Raw genomic sequence first — 27,385 nt, forward strand, 5'->3', positions numbered from 1 at the left:
TTTTGCTGTTTTGTTATGGGTGCAATCGGATCAGGCTCGATGGATCGGATCTGGTCGGATACGTAACAGTTCAGGTGAATCAAACCAAAAATTTATCATCCCAAATCCAGTATATTTATTAAATAGATTAAAAGATCCAAATTTGAATTCTAATTTTTTTATCAAATAGGTAATCTAATCTGGTCCATGTAACTTGTTTATTGAATGGTTTCAATTAGATTAAACAGATTAAGTGGATTTTAAAGGGATAAATAGGTTTAAACTAATTTTGCTACTCGAGTTAACCGGATAGGTAGGTTTTTAATTTGTTAATAAATCTTCAATGGGTCCAATTAATCATGGCCTGACCTAATTTTTAAGTAGATTAAAATGAATTAAGTGGGTAAAGGGTCTACACCCAACCCTGATGTGTTTGATAAATGGGTCTAAGACTTTTATATGGGTTGACCTATTCTTTACATTACATTCGAACTCGTAATTGTAGTTTAAGAGCTAGTTAGATGATGGTTATATGGCCTGAGATAATGATGGGAAATTGGTTTGGGTATTGGCAAATAAACTAAAAAGATCAACTTTGATGCAACAAAAGTAAACATGGAAGCCACTAACCAAGGGATAAGTAGTGATCAACCAAGATGGTAACACATAATCAGACCTAAAGGTCCAATGATGATAGTGGACCAATCAAGTCCTCGCTAGTACTAAACAAGTAGATATGATTGTGACTAAAAAAGATTAGTCAATGCAAGACGAGTACTGGCTTGAGGCTCAAATCATGTTTCACATATACTAGGTATAGGTTGATTATAAGTATGGCTTATCGAAGAGGGTAAATAATGATTCAAGTTATACATCAATGAATGCAACCTCCAAAGCAAGATAAAAGAGACGAAAGCGGTTGCTAAAAGGCTAAGACATGGAAAATGTATATGTTAGTAAAATCAACTATGACAATTGCCAAACAAGAGTAAATGAGGTAGTGGTTGCCAGTGCGGACAAATGTTGGTATTTGAGAAAGACAACTATCTAGAATTTAAGAAGAATACATATACATATCAAATTATAATCTTGAGAAGAGCCCTTTAGCCGTTAATTGAATCAATTACTAGCTCTTTTTATCACTTTATCTTCTAATTTATTCATAATATTTTTAATTTTTAGTTCGTAGTTTGTAGCTCATGGATCTTAGTCACTACTTTCTTTTCCAAAAAGATGGCACTCTAATAGCAAAAGATCTTGAAAATTAAGATAGTAGGATCTACCGGCATTTATCCCTATCCAAATTGAGGCATCGATAGTATGCCCATGTGTATATGCAGCCAAATTCATTAGCTTGCTCTCAATCTCGAAGAGAAGAAAGAAAGGAGCATCGATGCCCGTTTATGCCTAAACCCATTTATGCCAAACCCAAATCTACTTAGAGCAAGTCTGATTTGTGAGTCGAGCCATAGATTATCACTAAACAGGAATCAAGGAGATAAGGAGGATGCTAACTTGTTTTTTGTACCCAACATTATATAGTCTTGCTTGTAGTTGAGCACATGACAACTATAGTAGGATAGGTTAATTGGAGATTTTTTTTTAGTTTTAAGTAAGAGGGGCTAATCAATATCCTTTCTATTAGAACCCCAACTCATTCGCATGTGCTGACTCCAACTAAATCAAACCCTTGCCTCCCTGTCCAAGTGGCATGGAAAACTTAAATCTTGGGTTTTAGTTTATACCAAGTTTCATATATAAACCTTATTCCCTATTTAGAAAATAAAAGGTAACCTCATATAATGATTGTGGTTATGCTTCTTTTTTTTTTTGATAAATTACAGTTATCCTCCTTGATAGTTTGGATGTTGATAAAAAATAACAGAATATTGTTTGGATTCCAATCTATGCTATCCTATAACACAAAAATAGATCATACAATGGTAGAGATGGGAAGAGGGGGTCTTAAACCAATTAAAACTAGCTTAAGCTTTTATCATGAGACCTTCGGTATGAACTCTCTTTGTTTATGTAAATGTGAGGGAGATCCATCCAAAAATTTTATTAATAGTAATTATTTGAGTTTGAGTTGAATTGTGGTTGAGAGTAGTTGGTCGACCTACCTTTTGGGTATGACAATCAATCAGCATTGGAATGTGGAAAATAAGTAAAGAAGAGTTTGTGGGAAACTACATCAGGGGGGTGCTGTAAGAGAGCTCCAAGATGGGTAAAAATAACAAGACAAGATATTTACTTAGTTAACATTTTAGAGCTACCATCATTGCCATTATTTCTTGCTTCACCTTTCCATTGTAATTGGGGGTCCATTGTTCTAATGTTGATGCAAAATATTTGGAGATTATATTGTATAGGAAAGCTATGAACTACAAGACTCTCCCATTTCTCTTTTTTCATAAGATCTAATAGAGCACCATTGCAGTAATGTCCTAGGCTCTCTGACTTGTTTAGAGATGTAGCATTATTTATCTTCTAAGAGCTGCCGAACTGTATGTTGTTGAAATTCAATATTGAGCTTGCCGACTATTCTTTCTAAAGTATAAAGAAAATTCACAAGTGACAAAGAAGTAGTTTGCTATTTTCTCATGCCCGCCACTGAGTGGGTAGTGAAGTAGAGCATGGATGTTTTGCTTTAACAAGTTCTCAGCTGTGAGAATTCTATTGTGATATAGGAGTCTACTGAAAACTTGTCTTTATAGGAATCGAAAGTGGCCAGATGATCTTGGCAACATGTGATACCACTCCTCCATGAGACATTGGGATAGAAAAATATAGCAGCTTTTAACCGTGAAGACTCTTTTTGTGTCCCACTTCCATTCCACCTGATCATCGTTGTTCGTCACTCTTTCTTTTTGGAGGATATTTAAGAGTTGGTAAACTCTAGATTCACCATTGCCAAATAACACATTTTTGAAATGTGACCTTGCATTTGATGAGCTGTAAAATTCTATCACTTTTATTTCTAGATTCAAGGATTACATAAAGAGGTCTAAGAAGATTTCTTTAAGGACTCCCTCTCCCAACTAATGATTTCTTTAAGATTTCTTTAAAGTTAAACATTGATTGAATAATCTCAGATCTAACACTCCTTAATCTCCAAGAGATTTTGGTCTACATATTCTTTCTGATATAACCAAACAATGAGCTCCATGACGTTGTTTATCGCCTCTCCACAGGAATTCTCTCCTCTTTCTTTCAAATCTTTAAATCACTGCTTGAGGGAAAAGAAGGAAGACATCCAGTATTTTAAAATTGCACATAAATCTGTGTTCATCAGAGTTATTCTACCACCCATTGAAAGCATCTTTCCTCCCAAGATTTAAGTTTCCTATCTTTCTATAATGAAATACCAATCAGAGGCCTTGGATTTTGAGCAGTGAAGTGGAAATCCTAGATCCTTTGTTGGAAGATTAGGGGTTGCACAACCCAATAGTTTGGCATATCGATGACAATTTTTCTCTAAAATGCCTAGGCTGATCAGTGAACTTCTCTCAAAATTAATTTTCAAATTAGTTTTGAGTTCGTAAGAGTGTAGTATGAATATGAGGTTGGAAATATGCACCTTTGATTCACCACAAAAAATTAGTGTATCGTCTATGTACTAAATACCATGTGTGCTGCTTGTGATGTTAGATGAGTCAGATTCCTCGATGAGACTGTGACTGGTTGTAGCCTTTGACATGTGATCAAGGATGTCTGATGCCAAAATGAAGAGTAGGGGAGATGAAGGATTGTCTTGCTTGAGTCCTCCATGAATTTTGATCTGGTTGGCTATTACACCAATGATTAATGGGGCTATTTTTTCTGATTGAAGGGTGTTGTTGATCCAGGTGCACTATTTTGGCCCAAAGCCTCCAGCTTTAAAGAGGTCAAGCAGGAAGTTCCAATTGATGTTATCAAATACTTTTGCAAAATTTAGTTTGAGCATGAGGTTCCTTTGTTTCGTCTTTCTGTAATTCTATTGGCAGGACAAAGCTATCTATTGGGATATACCGACCGACGACACTGACGGACGACTCCGAGGGACGACCGACGGACGACTCCGACCGACGACCGACAGACAACCCCGACGGACGACTCCGACCGACGACCCCGATAGACGGCTGCCGACAATATCCGACCGAAGGTGTGTCGGTCGAACCGACCCATGCTGTTTCCGACCGACCGAGCGGTCGAACCCATATTACCGACTCACTGTCGGGGGTGGCAGCCGACGTCCGACTTAAGCAAGACACCAGACCAGCCGACGGTGTCTCCGGATCATCACCCGACGTCCCGGCAGCCGAATACCGACGTATGATCGGCCAGCCCTCCCAAATGCCGTACGACCGCTATAAGCTGCTGTCCTGTCAAGGACGTGCTGTGTGACCATCCTGGAACATTGTCCTGCCAAGGACATGGGTTGATTCTGACAACCCGCGGTGATTTGACAGCCCACGGCGACTCTGACAGCCTCCGACGATTTGACAACTCCTCCCATTGTCTGCGCCATTAATGACGGTGCCATGCCGCGCTCTACTATAAAACGGGGAAGGTAACAGTGCTAGAGGAGGTCCCTTCGAAATCTTTGGGCTTGCTCCCTCCCTCTCTCTCTCGCACCCTCTCTCGTTGAGCTCCTTGTTTTCTTTTCACTGTTGCCTAGTCTCCTCTCTGACTTGACCGTCAGAGGATCTCCGTCGGAGCCGCCTCCTGTCAGTGCGGACTTTCTTTTATAGGCGCTCGTTTCCGGCGACCAGGCGACGAGGGGATTGGCCGCAACACTATCAATTATCTGCTTTTCTTGGATAAACGCAGGCAGTGATATGTTCTGCTTATATGATGGAGGGTACTTTTGTAAATATTTTTATAATACCGCTAAGCAAGCTTATTGGTCTATAGTCCCTTAAAGGACTACAATCTTGTTTTTTTGGGCACTAGGGCCATGGAAGCATAATTAAGCCTTCTGATGCCTATTGAGTTGGAGTGAACCAGCAAATGTTATCTTTGATCAGGTTCTGAAATTTTTGAAAGAAGATAATTGGCAGTCTATCAGCTCCGAGTGCCTTATCTTTAGGCAAATTAAAGATTGCACTATTGATTTCATCCCCTTTGAAACCTCTAACTCACTTAGATCCTCGGATTCACTCAGGTAGATGGCTTCCCAATCTATGTGGCATTGATTTTCCTTAGGTATGAATTATCCTGGATGTAAGAGCAATGATGAGGTTTAACCAGGATTGTCGGGTCTAAATTCATCCTTAGGACAACTGAAGGCATTTGATATTTATCCCGGGTATAAATGGGGATAAACCCCCTCTATCCCGATTCCAGATGGGAGTTACGGATTCATCGAGATTTCCAACTCAACCAGTCATGTCAATTTAGCCTAATCGAATATGTGGGTCTCTTTCTCTTCTTTTTTTTGACCCTTTTTTTTTTCTCACGGTCAAAAGCTTTAGCATTGAGTATATAATAGTAGGAGGATTGTACAAGTTGCAAGCAAGACTTGGTCACCCTTAGAGAATGCTTAGTTGGGGAGAGTGGGAGTCTAGAATCGTAATCGAAATGGATGACTTCCATTCCGACCGTTTGGTTGGAAGAAGTTCTATTTCGATTCCAATTCCGAGGTGGAATGGGAATGGGTCAATCTATATAGGACTCAATCTTACTCTCCTCTATGGATTCAATTTTTCATTCTAATTCTGATTCTGATTCCGATCACGAACCAAATGCTTTGAGAGATTTGGCCATTCTGATTCCGATTCCAAACCATTCTGATTTTCATTCCCATTCTGATTCTGATTATGAATCAAACACCCCCTTAACTCTTTTTAGCTAACCAATCCATAGATTAGTTCGCTTGTTTGATTTGCAACCGGAATCAGAATGGGAATGAAAATCGAAATGACTTGAAATTGAAATCAGAATGGTCAAATCCCCGAAAGTGTTTGGTTCGTGATCGGAATCGGAATCGAAATCGGAATGAAAATTTGAATCCATAGAGGAGAGTAAGGATTGAGTTCTATATAGATTGAGTCATTCTCATTCCGTCCTGAAATCGGAATCGGAATGGGACTCCTCCCAACTAAATGGTTGGAATGGGAGTCATCCATTCTAATTCTAATTCCAGACCTCCACTCCCCTTAACCAAACACCCCCTAAAAGTATGTGTAGCTAGGCAAGCATATAATAATTTCTTGATTGTCATATATCTTTGAAACTGAAAATATGAGACAACATGAAACATTCAGAGCTATTTATACTAGATGATCGATAATGTATCTCCTCCCAAACCTAAGAGACCCTGTAAACATAAAACTGCCACACACAAGCCTTCCTAGGCTGTCCTTAGCTCAGCATTAGGGACTGAACACATGATAAGTTCTCTAGAGGCAGCATTAAGGATACATCCAAGATGATCTCTAATTATCAACAGCACCAGCCAAAGAATTCTTAACTGATCCCTCAAAGTTTAAGGGATGGGGAAAGCTAGCTAACCTCAATTGGATAAGGGGTCTTGAAGACCAGAACCTTCCCAGCGCCCTGCTATTTTAATGAATGTCTCTTCAAATGTAGGAGAAAATAAATTCTTTAGCTAGGAATTCAAGATTATTGGAGATCATTTAAATTGCATTAATCTTACTTTGAATAATCATTCATTCCTATTGCACCATATTAACCAAACTACTACATAGAATTAAAGCAATAGTTTCATGAGATCTGTCATTCCCTGCGACACAATGTATCAAGTCCTCCATAGAACTAGCAATTAGATTCAATTGGTGTTTTCCCTAAGGTTCTCTGTACAATTTGGCTATAAATCTCCTTCAAGCAGACCCTATGGCTGTCTTCCCTAAGATGAGTTAGAAAACCATCTACCTCCAGGACCTCTTTATAGAAGGGGTGGTAGGGGTATTCTCACAAGCCCTTCCCTATAATTAAACTAGATCTTTATCCATAGCCTTGTCCACAAGATAGGCTTCTAACAACTTAGCTAGGTGACGATTTCATAATAATCCTTGGGTCAAAGAAGGTCCCTGAACACTAGCCTTTAAACCTCATTGTTTTTGTTCTTTTTGAAGAAATAAAAGGAGGAAATACACAGCTTCCAAATGCATCACTCAAGACTAAAACCTAGAGTTTCCTTGGAGAAGAGGAGGGGTATATGACCACTTGACGTTTAGCTTAACAATTATGAGGCTGCGTTTGGTATCTGGCCCTGCTATTCATCTCATAATGACATACATTATTAAATATTTAGCCTAATTACACATAGATTGAGTAAAAATTCTTATATGCTGATACAAATGTAAGCATTTAGGAACCTGCTAAGAGTAATGATATGTTTCGATTTAATAGAATTTTGCATATTTGGTTAGAAACATTGAGTGTCATGGAGACATGACAAGAATAAGTTAGGAACAACACTCTCAAATGAAATTGACTATCAAATATAGCAAACCATTTATTTGATTATGAAAGTCCTCACTTGAAAAAAAAAAAAAAAATCGCTTGATTCTTCACCACAAGATGGATAGGCTTGAAGGAAATTTTTGATCAAGACTTGGCGGTAATTCCAAAAAAAAAGAAAAAAAAAGAAGCAAATCTACCTTTCGTATCAATCATCGTAAAACACTTGTTAGCATTTCCCTGCACTCCCCCCTCCCTCCATTCCTTCACGCACGCGCGCGCGCGCGCGCACACACACACAGAGAGAGAGAGAGATGGAAAAGGTGATGCAATCAAGTTTTGCACTCACCAAGTAATTTCATGATTCTTTTCAGGTTATGACTTCTAAATATATTTCATAAGGTAACCAAAAAGCAAAGATTGATGCAATGAATTGCCCAATCAACATCAAGGTAGGTATAAGATTTAAGATATAGATGAATGCGTGCTTGGGGAAGAGAGAGCCTTATGACATTGAAAATATGTTGGATCTCTTAATAGCAAACTGAATTTAAAATGAATGTGGCCATGTTTCAAGCTCTCCCAATTCTAAATGTTTATCTTGATTCAATTTAAACAATATGGCACAATTGCAATGATTTAAATAAAAGAATTGGTATTTCACCTCATTTTGCTGGGACAATGTGGCTTAGAAATACAATAAGAGAATTTAAACAATTTGCATCAAGACAGAGAAAAAAAAACTCAACTATAATTTTCGTAATTCCACGTGCTGTGTTTTATATGGTACACAGTACAAAAATGAACACGTTTTTCTTCAATCACCAAAGGTCCTCTAGAATTGAACATATTAATCAAGTACCTTCCAACAGCTCTTGGTTTGCTACCAAGACTCTTCTGTGGATTAGTATCCACTATTATCAGACTCTGGTGTACTGTTTTCTGAGGTAATTTGCCAGGCCAAGGATGTCAATGTGAAGTTGTCACGAAAAAATCTAGCAGCCATCCATGCGATTAAGATTCACCAGATACATCCTTTGTCTTGCTTCCTCTCACCAGCTTTTGAACAAACAGCTCGCCTGCTCTATAGGAAGACCGAACCTAGAATTACCAACAAAGGAGACTTAAGTTTCTTAAACAGAACAGGAAAGAACAAACTGAAACTTGTTTCGGTGCAGATTACAATTGTAGATTAATAGTTTTAAAAGATATAGTGCATTAGAAATCATGGTGTAGTGAAATTATTGCATTATCCCTTTAGCAGGGTAACAAAAGTTTCCCAGAGGTGATGGATGACATTGAGACTGAATCATGTCCCTCAATGGAAAATGATTTCTGCTGCTAAAAGCATCGAACAACTAGATGGTTACAGATGAACCACTAGTCAATGATTTTATTGTTTTGAACTTCTCATTTTAACCTTCAAAAGAGTACATAGAGATGATTGCTTGTTCATTACTTTAAAAAATAAGGTAGAGCATAAATTTCCTGACAGATATAAGATACCCAATTTTTCCCTTAAGAAAAAAGGAGCAAGCCAACTAATATGAAGTAAGAATTGGTTTACCAGTGGTCCACTGGCAACATAACGGAAACCGACAGATTCTCCATAATCCTTCCAGAAAGCAAACTTCTCAGGAGTCACATATTCTTTGACAGTCAGGTGCAAGGGTGTAGGCTGCGAAAACTCTCAGTATTTACAGTAGTTAATTAACAGAACAAAAGAGTTGATTGAAATGAACTACTTGCTTGCTATCTCACCTGCAAATACTGTCCTAAAGTCAAGATATCAACACCAATGGCCCTTAAATCAGCCATAGCTTCCTGAACCTCCTCATCTGATTCTCCAAGCCCCAGCATGATAGAGGACTTTGTAATCATCCCTTCCTTGCAAAGCTTTGCATGCTTCAGAACAGACAAGCTCTGCTCATACCTGCCACAGAAACGATGAGATAGTCAATGCTATTAGAATATCTAATGTACCATATAACACAACCTCTGGAGTGGAACATTTGTGAAGCTCCTCTCTGTGTTCCTTGTAGTCACGTGAACTGTATGTGCCATACTCTGGTATACTGGTCTATATAAAAGAAAGGATCCATGACACCTATCCATTATGAGTTCTTTTTCTTTTTCTTTTTTGGGTGTGGTGGTTTTTTTTTTTTTTTGGGGGGGGGGGGGGTGGGGTGTGGGAGTGGGGGGAGAGGGGAAGTGGGGAAGGGTGGTTAGAACCTCAAGAAAAGAAACTAGATATTAAATCCCAGGAGAAGAACAACCATAGCTGTCAGCAGTGAGCAGGGAATTGAGGTATGGTGGGCAAGAATCAATCTCAGTAAAATCAAATTTCGGAGGGCACTTTAGCCTTTGGCAAGAATCAATCCCAGTAAAATCAAATTTCGGAGGGCACTACAGCCTTTCTTACCCAACCAAGGGATCCTAGTTTCAATTCCACAACAAGATCTTGAAGAGTGTTTTCTCAACTAATATATGCTAGAATTCAACCAGAATATCAAATATACTGAGAATACTTGGGAATATACATGGACATGAGAACATAGCTAGAACTGCAGATCACACAATAGTTTATATAGCAAATTTTTAAGCCGAACTTCCACTTTAAAAGCGATATATCCATTCCATTCAATTTTTTATTACAACAATTAGTGCCATGTCTTCGAAATCAGAATCCTTCTGCATTGTATGTCTTAAGAAAGATCTTCAGTTTGAATTGCAATTCTGCAAAAGAAAACATGAATTTGTAACATTTACAAGAACTCATGTCATAATCCTCAAAACTAGTCAAGAGGAAGCTGTTCAAGTCTGCAACCAAGTTCAACTAGTCCATGTTACTTGATTAAGTGCTTTGCAGAAGATTTAATAGTCTTGAAGGATGTTTTGGATGGTTTTATAATCCTGTTATTTCCAAAAAGATTCATCAAGGGAAGCTCTTTTTGGAGTGACCACAAGATTTTCTAGAACACTAAGCTAAGAGAATTTTGACCATGTTTGCATCATTTGCATAAATTTCTTGTTGGACCGCATGTAGTTTTCCTGAGGTAGATTAGATGGAGGTAAATCCATGGGTAAGTAGACACATCTTTGTGAGCTGAAGGAGTTGATGATGGAATTGACTTTAATTAGTTTTATGAAGCATGGAAGAAGATATGGGGGAGACAAGGGGAAAAAATTTAGATTTCTCAATTATCTATGAAAAGTTTAACTACATGAGAAAAGGATGATTCATCCGAGACAATGTATAAACAATATAATATCTATCTTAGATGAAAAATATTAGATTATTTGTAGAAGACTTTAATAAAAATTAGATACTATTCATAACATATCACTTTGGTTGTTCAACTAAAAAAATCATGATTCCTAATAGTAGAAACATGAGTGTTTCTTACCCTGCTCGAGGATCTCTCACAATTCTCTGTAGGCGCCTAACCGTTTCAATGTTATGGGCAAAAACGTCTAGCCCAGAATTTACCAAAGTTGACACAGCTTCTAGATCGCCTCGAAAATCAGAAGTTAGACACTCGACCAAAATTTCAGGCTTGAGGTTCTGCATAACCAACTAGCATTTCAGTACAATGAATTGTATAAAACCCAGATACCTAATGGAACTACACCTCATCATGCATTTATCTCTATAGGAGGCATGCATTATGAACCTAGCAGTAACTATGAAAATAAAATTAAAATAATTTGTTTTAATTAAGAAAGAGGTACCAAAGCATGTTAATGAACCTTAATGGCTTTGACTGTCTTGGTAAAGTGGCCACTTCCACCATCGGGAAGATCATCACGATCAACACTAGTCAATACAATATATTCAACACTGCCAAAAACACAGAGAAAGCAAGTTGTTGTAAATTCTGTGAGCACCTGGTTTTTTTCCAAATGAAACTTGGCCAGGTACAAATCTGGAAACTGAAACCTCGTACATCAACTTTTATAGAACTGTATTTTTCAAAAATGTATAGGTGGAATAGCACTTTAAAATAATCCATTACTGTAAGATGTTCAAATGCTCAAAAGACAACTTAGTTACTTAAGCACTGACTTTATATCAGGAGATTTTAAATTACTGCACCACTATAATTTCAGCAGAAAGAGAAAAGCCTACCCCCAACTTGCAATTGCCCTGGCTGTGTTTTCAGGTTCCATAGCATCTGGTGGCGGTGGGCTTCTGCTTGTTTTTACAGCACAAAATCTACATCCACGGGTGCAGGTATCCCCTAGAAGCATGATAGTTGCGGTTGCAATACCATCCCCTTCTCCTCCTGCTCCTCCCCCTCCATTCCAACACTGCACCAAAAAGAAAACCAATCATGATGAGCCAGCCTGTCAAGCATATTATTTCTCACAAATTCCATGTAACTTAAAAAAACAAATATACAAATGCAAAAGGAGCACATTCAAGAAAATACATGCATGTTTAATACAAGCATTCTTCTTTATTCCACAACGTTGCTACCATTAGACTCTTATAATGAAGGGGAGGAAGTTAAAAAAAAAAAAACTACCTGCTCCTTCTAGCCATGATAGAAGACCACAAAATTTTACCACATGAAACAAATAAAAGCTGATGAATAAAATAAAAGACGGGAATTCCGGTGAAGTATTTGAAAATAAACATGAAACATTACAGATGGCAACAATTTTAATCAATGAAGAACAATGTATGGACCGAGAACATATCAAAGAACAAGGCATATCTTTCATTTATCTCATCACTTGCATTTTGTTTAAATCACTGGAATTCTAAACTTGCCCTAAATAAGAACTACTCAAGCATCTCAACAACATCTTGAAACAAGTATAACAGAAAGGCAAAAAAAAAAAAAAAAGTAATTACCCTAAATAGCAACCAAATCAACCATTTTAGCCACCACAGAAAGCTATAGCAGTTCCCAAAAGAAGATGAAAACATCAAATAAAGGACCATTTTTACTGAATCAGAAAGGCTTAAACTCAACATCTATCATATTCACCAAAGTCCGATTAAAGAACAGACATTCTAACAGATAATAACATAACAGAAGCTCATAAACCTCCATTCATGACCTAATTCCAAAACTAACAAACACATAACAAAGAGATAAAAAAGCGCATTTTGTGGGTAGAAATTGATGGAAAAAGAACATTTGACCTCTCCAATGTTGGGGCACTGGGCTTCCACGCAAACAGTATTCAGCTTCAACTTGGAGAGCGACTCGTGAAGCTTCGCAAACTTCTCACCCTGCGGCGCTCTCTGCCGCAACCACTCCGGCTTCTTCACGCTCGGATCCCGTCCAGTGTGCAGTCCCATTCCTCCCGGATACGGGCCCCCAGTCCCCGTCGAGATAGCCGGGGATTCGAACAACTCCTTCGAAGAATCCACGACATTAGATCGAACAATAAAGACAGATCGGGGGCAACTCTGTGACCTCGGCTTCGGAGAACAGATTGGAATCGGGGAAACCAAGGGATTGGCGAGAGATTTCTGAAACATTTTAACTGTTAGAGAAATAGAGGAATAAAACCCTAATTTGGATCGAAGGAGAAGAACGAATGGAATGACATGGACGACGACGTCGAGTTCGCAGGGTTGTTGATGATTTGAAGTTGGATGGATTTCTGTGTGCCGGTTTGGTCCGATGCGCTTGCGATGAAACCGATGCTGATAGTCCTCCTAAACCTCGGTTACTCCGCCTTGGCTGCCCCGGCGATCGGCAGCAGCTGAATTCGGCAAACGGTCTCCGAACCCTTTACACGTGTGGAATGGACTGCACGTATCATCGTGAGGTGCTTTTGTTAGCCGGCAATCTATCCCTGACTATTTAAAATAGATCCATGAGATTACTATATTAAATATATTTTTTGAATAATAATTAAAATTATTTTGACAATTCAAATTATCTTTTGGAAGCAATCTAGATTGCTTTAAGGGGAGGTGGCTATCCAGATGATCACTTGTATGGCAATATTACAAAAAAATTTTTGAATAAAATTATCTCTAAAAAAAATATCATATAAAACTCATCTCTCCACCCCCTCCCCCTGCGGCTCTTAACCTCCCCTTATTATATATAATAATATGATATAATATATTATATTATTATTATATTTTTATAATAACTATATTATATTACAATAATATAGTATATAATAATATATAATAATATATTATATAAATCTTATTATATATAGTAATAAATTATTATATTATATTATATTATTATTATATTATTATTATTATAATTTATTACTATATTATTATTATAATATATTATTATAATATATTATATTATATTAATATCCTATATTAATACAACATAGTATATAATATAATATTATTATATATAATAATATATTATATTATATTATAATAATTTATTATTACATTATCATATAATATTATATATTATATTAATATATATTATATAAATATTATTCTATATAATGATATATTAATTATATTGTTATATTATAATATACTATTATATTATAATATATTAATTATATTAATACTATTCTATATTAATATATTATATTATATTGATGAATATTATTATATTTCTATTATAATATGTTATAATAATATCTTTTATTCATATATTATAATATATAATATAATATTATTATATATAATAATATAGTATAATCTATTATATTATTATATTATTAAAATAATATAATATATTATAATAACATAATATAATATTATAATATACTATATTAAAATATATTATATTATTATAATTATATAAATATTATTATATATAATAATATAATATAATATACTATATTATTATTACACAGTTAAGAGGATATTTTAGGAATTTAATTTCATGTTACCGATAATTTGATTGTCATACCAAACATGTCAATCATGATTTTCAGTAATTTTACTATAATATTACTTATATGTATTAAACACAGTAATCAATATTACTGATAGTTTATTGATGAGAATCTATCTTGAAGATAATTCAAATTATCTTTCAAAATTATTTGACGATGTACTAAATGTAATCTTAGGTTTGCCATCCATCATCGTGCATTCAAGGTCAGAAGCTTATGCGTGAGGAAAAAAAGGCTTAAGATTATCTGGAACCCCCTAAAGTTTAGCTGGGGTTATATTTTTTTGTGTGAAAGAATGATTAGTCTTCTTGCATCATGTCAACCGTCCAATTGTATCTTTTATGGCTCCCAAAGTACTTCAATCATTCTTCTTCCATCTATTTGTATAAATCTTGAAATGATTATTATTTGATCCGATGGTTGATAATGCAAAATAACATCAATCATCCTTTCGAGCGAAAAATATAATATGAAACCCCGAAATTTGGGCATGTGCGGCTAAGAGTCATGCTACTTTGCTTTTATAAAGTGCACATAAGTCAGTTTATGGGAGTATGCAATATAATGGCTTCATCATTTGCAAATTGCTTTTGTCCTTTCATTCTCCATTAGGGTTCCATGTGTCTATTGTTTCTCATGGTTTTAGCACTTCATCATTTGATGTTTGCCTGTTACCCATTTTTGCAATTTTTGCTATCACAATGCCTCATATTGGTTTACTCTGCCAAGGAGTTCCATCTGCAACCCTTTCTCTATGCATCTACTAGTTTTTGCTGCATTAATGGGGAAAGCGGCTTATGCTATTTCACTAGAGCTGCTGTTCTTCAGGGGATGGTCGTTATTTATACCACTCTTAATATGATTCCCACTTCAGCTTCTTCAAGTTGTGCTTACTATTTTAGTCTTATTTTATATCCATGCACTGCTCTAATCTGATTTGTTCCATTTGTGATTGGCCTTCCTCACCTATGTCATTTACTATTTCATGGGTTGCTTTGTTTTTTGCTCCTTGGAGATGTTCAATGTTGCCAACATGCTTGGTGGTTGTTTGTTCTGTTCTCTTTATGAGAAAGTTATTTACTGCCCTTTTATCTCAAACCACTTCACTACAAGAGATTCTTTTTTATATTTGTATTTGGGTTGCTCTAATACTTCCGGTAATATGTTGGGCTTCCTTTTTCGGATCCATGTTACGTCATATAGCTTTCTAGTTGGATCCTTATATTGTTACTGAGCCCACAATTTTGGCTGTCGGTATAACTTATTTTGTATACATTTCATGTTACTATTATGGGACCCACGCTCTGTAGTGGGGTTATGTAAAATGTGAAGAAAATAACTGAAATATTACGAATTTTTTTTTGCCAATTGAAGAACATATAGTATATAATTTTATTTTAAAGAGCTTACATGAATATTAATTTTTCTCGTACGTTGTTTCTCTATTTGTGTTGAAAAATGGAAACTAAATATTACATTAACATATTATAGAATTATTGGTATGCTTTAGTGGGGTTTTGTTAAAGTTAATTTACATGGTACGGAGTTATTCTTGTGATTATAGAATCATTGGTATAAACATATGTTGTGTTATTTTAATTTTTGCTATAATTGGAAATAGTTTCAGTTCCCAGAAGATTATATAAAAGGTTATCTTTACCATGGCTAATATTTCTATATTATTTTTATTATTCTTTTTATTATGCTACTTATACATTAGAAATTTAATATTTATTATGCTTGAGCAATAATTATAAATATAATAACAAACATAATTATCACTGCAATAATTTTAGAAAAAAATGATAATAATAACAATCATAACAACATGAACCACAACAACACTAATAATATTATTAATCATAATAGTGTTATACTATTTTCATAGGTTGTTATTATTGTTAAGATGAAGTTGAATATATGAAAAATCTAAAACATTCATAACATTATAAACAAAATATAATTAACATTACATTATATATTTTTAGATACATCAGAAGATATTTACATTCTCAGAAAAAAAATGAGAAAATATAGATTTGATATATGACACAAGGGTACATAAACCTAGTCATGAGGTGTGGCCAAAAATAGAGATCGGACAAAATCATATGGAGTTTTCGTCCATTGACGATTTAGCATCTAGATAATATTCTCCTATATTTGTTAATTTCCTCATGCAATACATCATAAATGATATTCTCCTATAAGTTTCTATATCTAAACTTAAGATCATTATGACTAATATTAATCTCTTCAAATATTTATAATATTCTTTGTCTGTATAACTAAAATCTTCGACCTTGAACTTATATTGATCTCTTAACATATTTTAGTAAGTTCATATGAATCATTTTTTAATTCCTGACCCCGTTCTAAAATAAGGTTTATATAAGCCCTTAATAAATTACCATCTCGAAGTTCTAACTCATAAACTGATGGGATATAAGTTAGCTTAGTGGTGATCTCTTGGAGTATAACTTTCAATAAAATTTTAATTAAATTTATATTTATAATTATAATAAATTATTAAATTAGTATTGTAATATCATATTATTTTTTAAAAAAATTAAACTAAACAAATCACAATAAATATAAAATATATATATATGCCACATCAACAATATTTACAATAATAATAGGTTTAGTTATAAATTTAACCTATCTACAGCAAAATAGATTGAATAACTTACATATAAATATTTATATAAATTTATACCTTTAAGCAAAAGTTAGCATGAAAATCAATAGCAAAGTTACTGTATTTTGCCCTACAAAAATATCAATTTACATATAAAATTACATGTTGTATTAACTTGTCAAAAATATATTAGAAAATTAAAAAAATATACAATTTTTTTTAAATTATAAATTGAGAAAAATTATAATAAATTATTTTTTAAAATGCAATCTTAATAATGCTGGTGGAATAATAAGAAAAAAAGGAAAAAATAATTATTTTTGTTAAACAATTTCTACATAAAAAATTTATGAGGACATCCCTATAGCAAGTGAGGCTTTCTTTCTATGGAACCAGTCTCATAGTTTATTTATGCATCTATTCCTTATAAAAATTTAATGACAATATCCTCACAGAATATGAAGATTTTCTTTCTATACAATATGTCCCATAATTTGTCTATGCACTCTCACAGATTAGACATTGCTAGCTGATATGTATCTTGATCCAGACCATCAAGCTAGTGATTGAACTTTAAAAATCTAAAATTATTCTTCGATCCCACCAATCCTCCTGACAACCACCTTTTTTTCGATTTCCTCCCCTTCTCCCAATCCCGCATCCTTAGGTCTGTTGCTTCTTTTCCAATCCTCTCCCCCCTTACCTCCGCCCCCTATGAGGTTTGATCATAATACTCTCAGCCATGCTCCTCTCCATGCTTTTTCAAGTCTTCGCCTTTGCCCGCCATTATTTTGGACTGCATCGGTCATGGATCACGATCCACTGCCATCCTGCTAGCCATTGGGAGAAACATCATCATCCATGTTAACATTAATGGCAAGAGATCGATGGACTAGATCGAGATGAAGCCATGTTTGAAGTCTCCCCTCCTCTCCACACATGGGCCGACATCCTTTCCTCTCCTCTCCTCTCCTCTCCTCCCCATCATTTGCTTCAGCTATTGTTAGCTTCAGCCATCCTATCTCGATCGCCCCATTTTTAGATAAGTTTTTCATCATTTTTTTTACATTTTTTTTATCCAATTTTTTCACTTGTTTCCTCCATATTTTTTTTCTTATCGGCCACTTTCTTCATCATAACCTTCATCGTAAATCCTAACCCTTGAAGGTTTAGGTCGCACATCAGATTGATCAAAGTTAAAAGCAGTGGATTTCAAAATAAATCTGATTTAGCATATGACCAAGCACAAAAGATATAGATCTAAATCAAAAAATGAAATCATAAATCAGTATATAAAAAGAGATTGTGATAAACTCTTTATCACCTTGCGCAGGTAGCAATTCACAGCGATTGATGATCATGGATTTGAGGAGGTTAGCTGCAGATCCGACTTTTATGGATATCCATTCGGATCTGACCTAAGAAACTTTCTCCTGATTTGATTCACCTACTCTAAGATAGATCTGAGGGCTCTTGAATCTGTAATTGAACTGATCTTCAGAAGCTGCTGGATCAACTCTTAAAGCAGTCTTCTTCTTCCTGCGCTTGAATGGCATTTGAACTCTTTCAAGCACTCTAAGGATCAGCCCAACTCCTTTGGGTGTGGAATATAGCAGCAACCTAACTCTTAGGTGTGTGAGACTGGAGGGTAGTGGAGGTGGGAGAGAAGCAGGATTTCGGATCTATAATTTTCAATGCAAAGACCTTTGACAAGGGGTCTATTTATAGACCCAAAACCCTAACCACATGCAACCAACATTGGGCGGCACCTCTTAATTTAAATCAAGGAGGGCGTGTGCCCCTTCAAATTTAAATTTAATCGAAGGAGGCTTAGTGCAACCAACTCTTGGTGTCTAATTTAGAGCCCACATAGATTAGGCTAAGCCCTATTTGATAGGGAACCTAATCCTGAAGAAATCTAGATCTAATCATGTACTAATATGATTCTCTTAGACCCAATTAGATTACTTAAGTCTAATTAAGCAAATCTAGATCAAAGTCCTTATTTGTGTGACTTCATAGGTTCAATTCTGCATGATAATGAGATATGTCATAATCTTTATCAGCAAAATCATTAAAACTCTTTTTGATAGACTAGAACTCTTTTCAATTCATCCAATTAGAATTATTGATCATCGATATAATTCTAATTGATCCCACAATCTATCAGTGATACCTAGCAGTATGTAGTGGCAAGCTATCAAAATTGAATAAATGAATCTTTAGGTACAGTTATCATGTGATTCGATTCTTCTATCATGAGTCTCGATAGAAAGTCAAGGATAAACTTGTCAAATCTTATTCTTGTTATATGTTTGAATCAATCGATTCGAGTCTGATGTAAAATCTTATAGAAATACCTTTCCATCATTCACACTGTTATGGTCATGAACTTTAGAACTCAATCTCATGATCTACATAGGACTACTCTTCTTCTATCGAGGTTGATAGATCCCATCTTGATGCAATCCAATTCCTATAATGAACATACTGCAGCTAACATATACCTCAAGATTCTATATGGTTAGGATATCGAGTTATGGTATAGTCAAACTACAGCACCCTTAAGATAAACGATCGATGCACCTCAAGTCAAAGAACTAAACACACTACTGTAGCTTTGAATATGTTTCTGACGAGAAGGTAGATATCCTAGTGACTACTCGTGATTGGTCACACTCAGTATCCTTGTTCCTATCAAGTACTTGCATGTTCACTCTGATGTATCTCCACTATAGATTCAAGACTCATCTATCCAAAAGAAACGATCATACACTAATTTTTTTGGATCAATCACCATCTCCGTGATGATCCTACAATCGAAAGTAATTTATGAGTTAACTAATAATAATACATATTTTAAATTTTTAACTCTTGAGAATATATATTATCATACCCATTAACTCAATGGATGATTCACAGACATAATAAATCCAGATGTGAATAGATAAAAATCTAAATTTTATTAATATAAAAATTAATTTACAAAATGTGCTCTTAAAAAATTTTATAAGTATCGATCAATCTGATTTCTAGAGTATATATCCAACCATCCTAATTCTAACCCCATATTTAGTTGGGGTTATAAGAGGATGGATGGATAGGATTAGAAGGATAGATGGCCTCTACCCACCGTTTGGCTCAAAGTTACACAAAAAATGGATAAAAAAAAAATTATCCATCCACTCTGACCAACTAATTTGTATCCTTTTAAATTGGGAGGATGAAAAATGGATGGATGGAGCATTGAAGGATAGACCTTTGCAATGATAAAATTATTTTTCATTATTTTTTTGATAAAACTATAATATTTTTTTACTTTTTTATTCATATTATTTATATATGTTTCTATATACACTATTTATCATACACTATTAAATTTAATTAGTCATTATTTTAATTTTAATATATAATTTTCATAATTATAATTAAATAATTAGATTATCTTCTATTTTTTATTTATATTTACTATTTTTAATTAACTATTTATGCAATATCAATTGACTATTAATATTAATGGATTATAGATTTAGGTGGTGGGTTAATATTTTGTTCACTTGAACAAAAAAGGATATTGGTTGCTATTTAGTACTCTAATGATCAACATCTGATGGAGTCATGAATGTTTTCAATACACTAGAGTATCAACTATGTAGCGAACAAATGGCGGTGCCAAAGCTTACATCTTATTTGGAGATGGCGCAATGGTGTCAATCAACTTTTGCAAAGGTGAGGCTTTCTCAATAGTTGTCCTTTTCATTGAAGTGAGAGATATTACCTTGCTTAAATAAAGAAATCTATAAGAGACAAAAAGTCATTGGTTGAGCACTGACTGATCATCAATAGTCTACGATAGAGGCATAAGAAAAGTACAAGATCTAGCTATAATTGAAGGTCTAGGTGACCATCAAGATATTTTTAAGGGTGAAACAAGGAACTCCAGAAAATTATTTTGCCACACTTACATCATGGACATTGTTGGGCTAAAGGATGGTAAAGTGTCGCAAAATCTGACTAGGACCTGCCAATGCATGCATACCCACCTGAATTAAATGGGTTGGTAGGGGCTTTTTGTGATCGAATTGCTTTTGGGTCAACCCCAAATCAACCCGATGATAAGTGAATTAGTTTGGGTTTAGCCTGTGACTTGATGGGTCACCATGTTGATCCATCAGGAACCCACTTGCTCTCAGACCTCACACGATCAATAGTTTTCTAGTTTTTTCATATGATTTGGTTCATTTATAAAAGTTATAGAGAATGACGGACGGCATGCGCCATAGAATTTTAGGATATCAGATTGCATTTAGCCAGTTTTATCCTTAATTAGTTTATGACCTTCATAGATCCTAAATTTTTATATTTGTTATGATCATGAATTTATGATGATATATTTGAAACCAAATCTGGACTTGCTGAATGTCATGTTTTGTTTTCCCTTTTAGTTGTATGTATTATTGATGTGGAAAAATTTAAATGGATTGTTGGGTGGGTGTGGGTTTGTATAAAATAAATACCTCGGTACGAGTCTTTATTTTTCCAACCTGATTGTAAATGGGTTGAGAGGTTTTTTGACCTAATCCCTGTTCGAGCTGGCCCAAGTCCAACTTGACCCATCCAATTACTATCCCTAATTATTCATTGAGGTTGGAGAAAAGAAGCAAAAGTTTATATTAGAATATTATTGAATCAAGAAGGTTCTACAATAAAATAGGAATAGAATTGATTGAAGAAATAATAAAATGAATAGTAAGATGATTTTCAAAGCTGCATTACCTTCACTATAATTATATGGATGTATAATTTAAAAATACTTAAAGATAAATCTAAAAAAAAAATTTATAAATAATTTTGTTCATGCGATCGTCAACTATTGTATGTTTATTTTTTATCAAGATCTTGAGCCCAAAATACGACGTATCCATAAAAGTACAACATAAAGCTAGCCATGAAAAAATATTAGTTTGGATAGGTATCATCCAACCATTTTTAATATTTGACCTTGACTTTTGTAAACCATATGGCTTAGCAAATTCTCATTGAAAATTATCTTCTTTAGAAAATAAATGGCTATTTTATGTCTGTTATTTGCATAATAATTTATTGAATATAAACTTTGGCACTAATATAACTTTTACTTATCACTTCCACTTCAATTATTTTTGTGGTTGAATGTGTCATCATCAATCTAGTGTCACTACAAAAATCTATATTTTGATTATTATCTACAATGACATTATTGGAGTATTTTTTTTTAAATCTCAAGTCATGATGTAGGATACTATTGAAATTTTAAAGAGTTTAGAAATTCAATGGGATGAAGGATATCTTCAATAATAGCATCTATCAATCTTTTGCAAATTATATTAAAATTTAAAAATACTTTTTTTTTCATATGGTATTAAAGAAGTAGATACATATATACATCATGAACTGATTCATTTTTAGATATGATGATAGCTTTTTCTTCTAAATAAATAAGATTTTTATATTTTTTTTCTAAAACTCTAGATAAATTGCAAAAGAATACATTTGATAAGATCTTTATTTATTTCTATAAGTAGATTGTCCAATCTTTATCCAACTTTCCTTTTCTTCATCCTTTTTTAGCTTAATAACAGATAATTTTCAATCACTAACATCTAAAATTCATTTATCAAAATCAATTATCGATACTCTCGATTCTTCATATATGTCATCATTCAACAACTCAATATTCTCTTTCAAAATAAAAAGTTTACAATAATTTGAAATATATGATCAACTTATTAATACATTAACTACTGCTCTATTTTCTTCAACAAAAAAATTTATTTCAAATCTCCTCTAAGAAGTATAGATTTTGCACTAAATATTTTTTTAATATTTAATTTTTTTTTTTAAAATATTTTTTAAGCTTTTGTCAGGTGCTTCAAAATAATTTCTATGATTTATCGAAGCTTCATCCTAAACAATTAAACTCATAAATTTTATTAATTTTGCAAACTGAGTATTTTTTTTTATTTCACATGTAGGACACTCATCAATTTGAATCGATATTTTAAATCTTGAATGTACTATTCATACATTAAGCAATAAAAGAGATGCTATTTCAGAAGAAACAATAGTTAGAATAATATTTCCTTCTGATCGAGGAAACTATTATTTATCAAAAATAATTTTTTTTATTTCTTTATGACTATATACAAAAAATAATCTATCATTATTTTCATTTATAGCTTTCAAAATAGTAACATAAATAACTTTTTGTTCTTTATTTAATCCTTTAAAAAATACTAAATGTTCTTGCTATAGTGCATACATGTCATAATCTAACTCTTCTTATATTTGTTTGTTAGTAATTGCCACTGCTATAATTCTATTGAACATCGAAAGATTATAATCTTATAGTAAATAATCATTTTTATTGATTAATTTCTTCAGTTCATATAAAATATAGTTTTGCAACTAGGATATTGGAACTTGTAGATCCAGCAATTCTAATATATTTTTAATTCATAAATGATATCACTTGCAAAAATTTTTCAATACATCTCTAGTAATTTATTTGGATCACCTACTTCACAATAAATAATTAAAGTTACAAATAACTATCTTAGTTCAAATGCTATCACCCAATAAGAAGCTCATCTAATATATCATGACAGTCTCTACCATCAATCAATAAACAAATTGCATTACATGTAGATTGAAATATAGAATAGATGAAACCATTTATTGTTTTGATCTCATCATAGCTTCTAGGTTCTTTAACCTTATTTAAAAGCATCTTTAGATAATATAGTTGATTAACTAACGAACGTTAACAATCCTTCGATTTATCTTTTTTGTTTTCTTCTGGTCCATATTTTATCTTTGAAATTCTACACCTATTTGATAGAAAATTCTGTATAAGTTAGGTTTCGTGCATCTTCAAATATTTTTTTTGTTTGCATCTATTTTGTAAATATTATTTTTTTATAAGAACAGATATCAAACTCTGACTTTTATGATACGTAATATTATTTATAAATAGAAGATATATAATCAATCATTTAATAGTTTATTCTCTAAAATATATATCAAATTGATATAATCCCTATATAGCTTCATATATTGACAAACATCTATATTCAAGATAAATTTTGATTTCATCAACTTGTTCATAATACCATTCGCCCATGTAATTGTCAATCAATACATAATCTATTATAACAATTTTTGTTCTATCTGCATCTTTATTTATATATTTAAATAAATATTTAATTATTTTTGATTTAATGCATTATTCAATATCTATATCGGCTTAATAACATATAGCTAAATTCAAATTATACAGAACAATAAATTTATTATCAAGTTGGATCCTATTGGGTACAAAATACCCACAGCCGAAATCCTCAGCAGAATCAGCTCCAGTAGACTCCGCCCGGACTCCTACGGGAGCCAGGCTTCATCGCCAACGTCAGCTGCCGGTAAGCATTGTCCGGACTCCTACGGGAGCCGGACTTCGCCTTTGACTTTAATTGCAGGAAGACTCCGCCCGGACTCCCACGGGAGCCGGACTTCATCCTCGACACCAACGGCTGCAGACAGACTTCGTCCGGACTCCTACGGGAGCCGGACTCCGCCAACAACTTCAACCGCAAGTAGACTCCGCCCGGACTCCTACGGGAGCTGGGCTCCGTCCTCAAACATCAACTGTCGGTAAGCATTGTCCGGACTCCTATGGGAGCCGGACTTCGCCTTTGACTTTAATTGCAGGAAGACTCCGCCCGGACTCCCACGGGAGCCGGGCTTCGTCCTCGACTCCAACGGCTGCAGACAGACTTCGTCCGGACTCCTACGGGAGCCGGACTTCGCCAACAACTTCAACCGCAAGTAGACTCCGTCCGGACTCCTACGGGAGCCGGGCTCCGTCCTCAAACATCAACTGCCGGTAAGCATTGTCCAGACTCCTATGGGAGCCGGACTTCGCCTTTGACTTTAATTGTAGGAAGACTCCATCCGGACTCCCACGGGAGCCGGGCTTCATCCTCGACTCCAACGGCTGCAGACAGACTTCGTCCGGACTCCTACGGGAGCCGGACTCCGCCGACAACTTCAACCGCAAGTAGACTCCGCCCGGACTCCTACGGGAGCTGGGCTCCGTCCTCAACATCAGCGGCCGGTAAGCATTGTCCGGACTCCTACGGGAGCCGAACTTCGCCTTTGACTTTAATTGCAGGAAGACTCCGCCCGGACTCCTACGGGAGCCGGACTTCGTCCTCGACTCCAGCGGCTGCAGACAGACTTCATCCGGACTCCTACGGGAGCCGAACTCTGCCAACAACCTCAACCGCAAGCAGACTCCGCCCGAACTTCTACGGGAGTCGGGCTCCATCCTCAACATCAGCTGCCGATAAGCCTTGTCCGGACTCCTACGGGAGCCGGACTTCGCCTTTAACTTTAATTGCAGGAAGACTCCGCCCGGACTCCTACGGGAGCCGGACTTCGTCCTCGACTCCAGCGGCTGCAGACAGACTTCGTCCGGACTCCTACGGGAGCCGAACTCCGCTAACAACCTCAACCGCAAGTAGACTCCGTCCGGACTCCTACGGGAGCCAGGCTTCATCGCCAACGTCAGCTGCCGGTAAGCATTGTCCGGACTCCTACGGGAGCCGGACTTCGCCTTTGACTTTAATTGCAGGAAGACTCCGCCCGGACTCCCACGGGAGACGGGCTTCGTCCTCGACACCAACGGCTGCAGACAGACTTCGTCCGGACTCCTACGGGAGCCAGACTCCGCCAACAACTTCAACCGCAAGTAGACTCCGCCCGGACTCCTACGGGAGCCGGGCTCCATCCTCAAACATCAACTGCCGGTAAGCATTGTCCGGACTCCTATGGGAGCCGGACTTCGCCTTTGACTTTAATTGCAGGAAGACTCCGCCCGGACTCCCACGGGAGCCGGGCTTCGTCCTCGACTCCAACGGCTGCAGACAGACTTCGTCCGGACTCCTACGGGAGCCGGACTCCGCCGACAACTTCAACCGCAAGTAGACTCCGTCCGGACTCCTACGGGAGCTGGGCTCCGTCCTCAACACCAGCGGTCGGTAAGCATTGTCCGGACTCATACGGGAGCCAGACTTCGCCTTTGACTTTAATTGCAGGAAGACTCCGCCCGGACTCCCACGGGAGCCGGGCTTCGTCTTCGACACCAACGGCTGTAGACAGATTTCGTCCGGACTCCTACGGGAGCCGGACTCCACCGACTTCAACCGCAAGTAGACTCCGCCCGGACTCCTACGGGAGCCGGGCTCCGTCCTCAACATCAACTGCCGGTAAGCCTTGTCCGGACTCCTACGGGAGCCGGATTTTGCCTTTAACTTTAATTGCAGGAAGACTCCGCCCGGACTCCTACGGGAGCCGGACTTCATCCTCGACTCCAACGGCTGCAGACAGACTTCGTCCGGACTCCTACGGGAGCCGGACTCCACCAACAACCTCAACCGCAAGCAGACTCCGCCCGGACTCCTATAGGAGCCGGGCTTCGTTCTCAACATCAGCTGCCGGTAAGCCTTGTCCGGACTCCTACGGGAGCCGAACTTCATCTTTAACTTTAATTGCAGGAAGACTCCGCCCGGACTCCTACGGGAGCCGGGCTTCATCCTCGACTCCAGCGGCTGCAGACAGACTTCGTCCGGACTCCTACGGGAGCCGAACTCCGCCAACAACCTCAACCGCAAGTAGACTCCGCCCGGACTCCACAGGAGCCAGGCTCCGTCGCCAACTTCGACTACCGGTAAGACCCGTCCGGACTCCTACAGGAGCCGGACTTCGCACCTGATTTTGATCGCAGGGGATTCCGCCCGGACTCCTACGGGAGCCGGGCTCCGCCCGCGACTTCAACTCTGAGAGGACTCCGCCCGGACTCCCACGGGAGCCGGGCTCCACCCACGACCCCAACCGCAAGGAGGACTCCGTCCGGACCCCTACGGGGGCCGGACTCCGATCGCTGTCGAACTTCAGCCGATGGATCTGCGCTCCCTGGCAGGCCACAATAACGGCCACGATCCTGCTCCACTTCCTGCGGCGGATTCCGCGCAGCTCCATCACTCCCTGACAGGCCGCAGTAACGGTCGCAGCTCTGCTCCTCCTGCGGCGGATTCTGCGCAGCTCCACTACTCCTTGGCAGGCCACGATAACAGCCACGATCCTGCTCCACTTCCTGTGATGGATACCGCGTGATTCTCCCATCCGCTGGCAAGTCGTGACGACAAACGCCGCTCCACTCCCCGCGACAGACTCCACGTGGCACACTCCGGTGATAGCCACGGGTCCACTCCACTACTCTTCGCAGCAAACTCCGTCTGACCCTGGGCAGCCCACTACCAGACGGTTACAGATATCGCTGTCAGGCTACTGCCCCCTCCGCCTATAAAAGGGGGCTCCAGATACGTTATTCTATAAGCTCTCATATTTTATCTAAAAACTCCGCTAAATTCTCCATTCGAGCACTCCATTCTTGTTGAGGCAGAGAACTGACTT

General features: G+C 36.7%; 1 protein-coding gene across 1 annotated transcript; it reads right to left on the bottom strand.

Annotated features, from left to right (window-relative positions):
• Positions 1-8,125: 8,125 nt before the first annotated feature.
• LOC105033851 (lipoyl synthase 1, chloroplastic) lies at positions 8,126-13,105 on the bottom strand. The gene is made up of 7 exons (XM_010908803.4): positions 12,542-13,105; positions 11,516-11,697; positions 11,137-11,227; positions 10,794-10,951; positions 9,148-9,319; positions 8,954-9,064; positions 8,126-8,487 (listed from the first exon to the last, which is right to left on the bottom strand). The coding sequence occupies exons 1-7, from the start codon at positions 12,881-12,883 to the stop codon at positions 8,401-8,403; spliced, it is 1,143 nt and encodes a 380-aa protein (XP_010907105.1). The 5' UTR covers positions 12,884-13,105; the 3' UTR covers positions 8,126-8,400.
• Between the last annotated feature and the right edge of the window lie 14,280 nt (positions 13,106-27,385).

The sequence above is a fragment of the Elaeis guineensis genome, chromosome 2, assembly GCF_000442705.2.
Source record: "Elaeis guineensis isolate ETL-2024a chromosome 2, EG11, whole genome shotgun sequence".
Taxonomy (NCBI): domain Eukaryota; kingdom Viridiplantae; phylum Streptophyta; class Magnoliopsida; order Arecales; family Arecaceae; genus Elaeis; species Elaeis guineensis.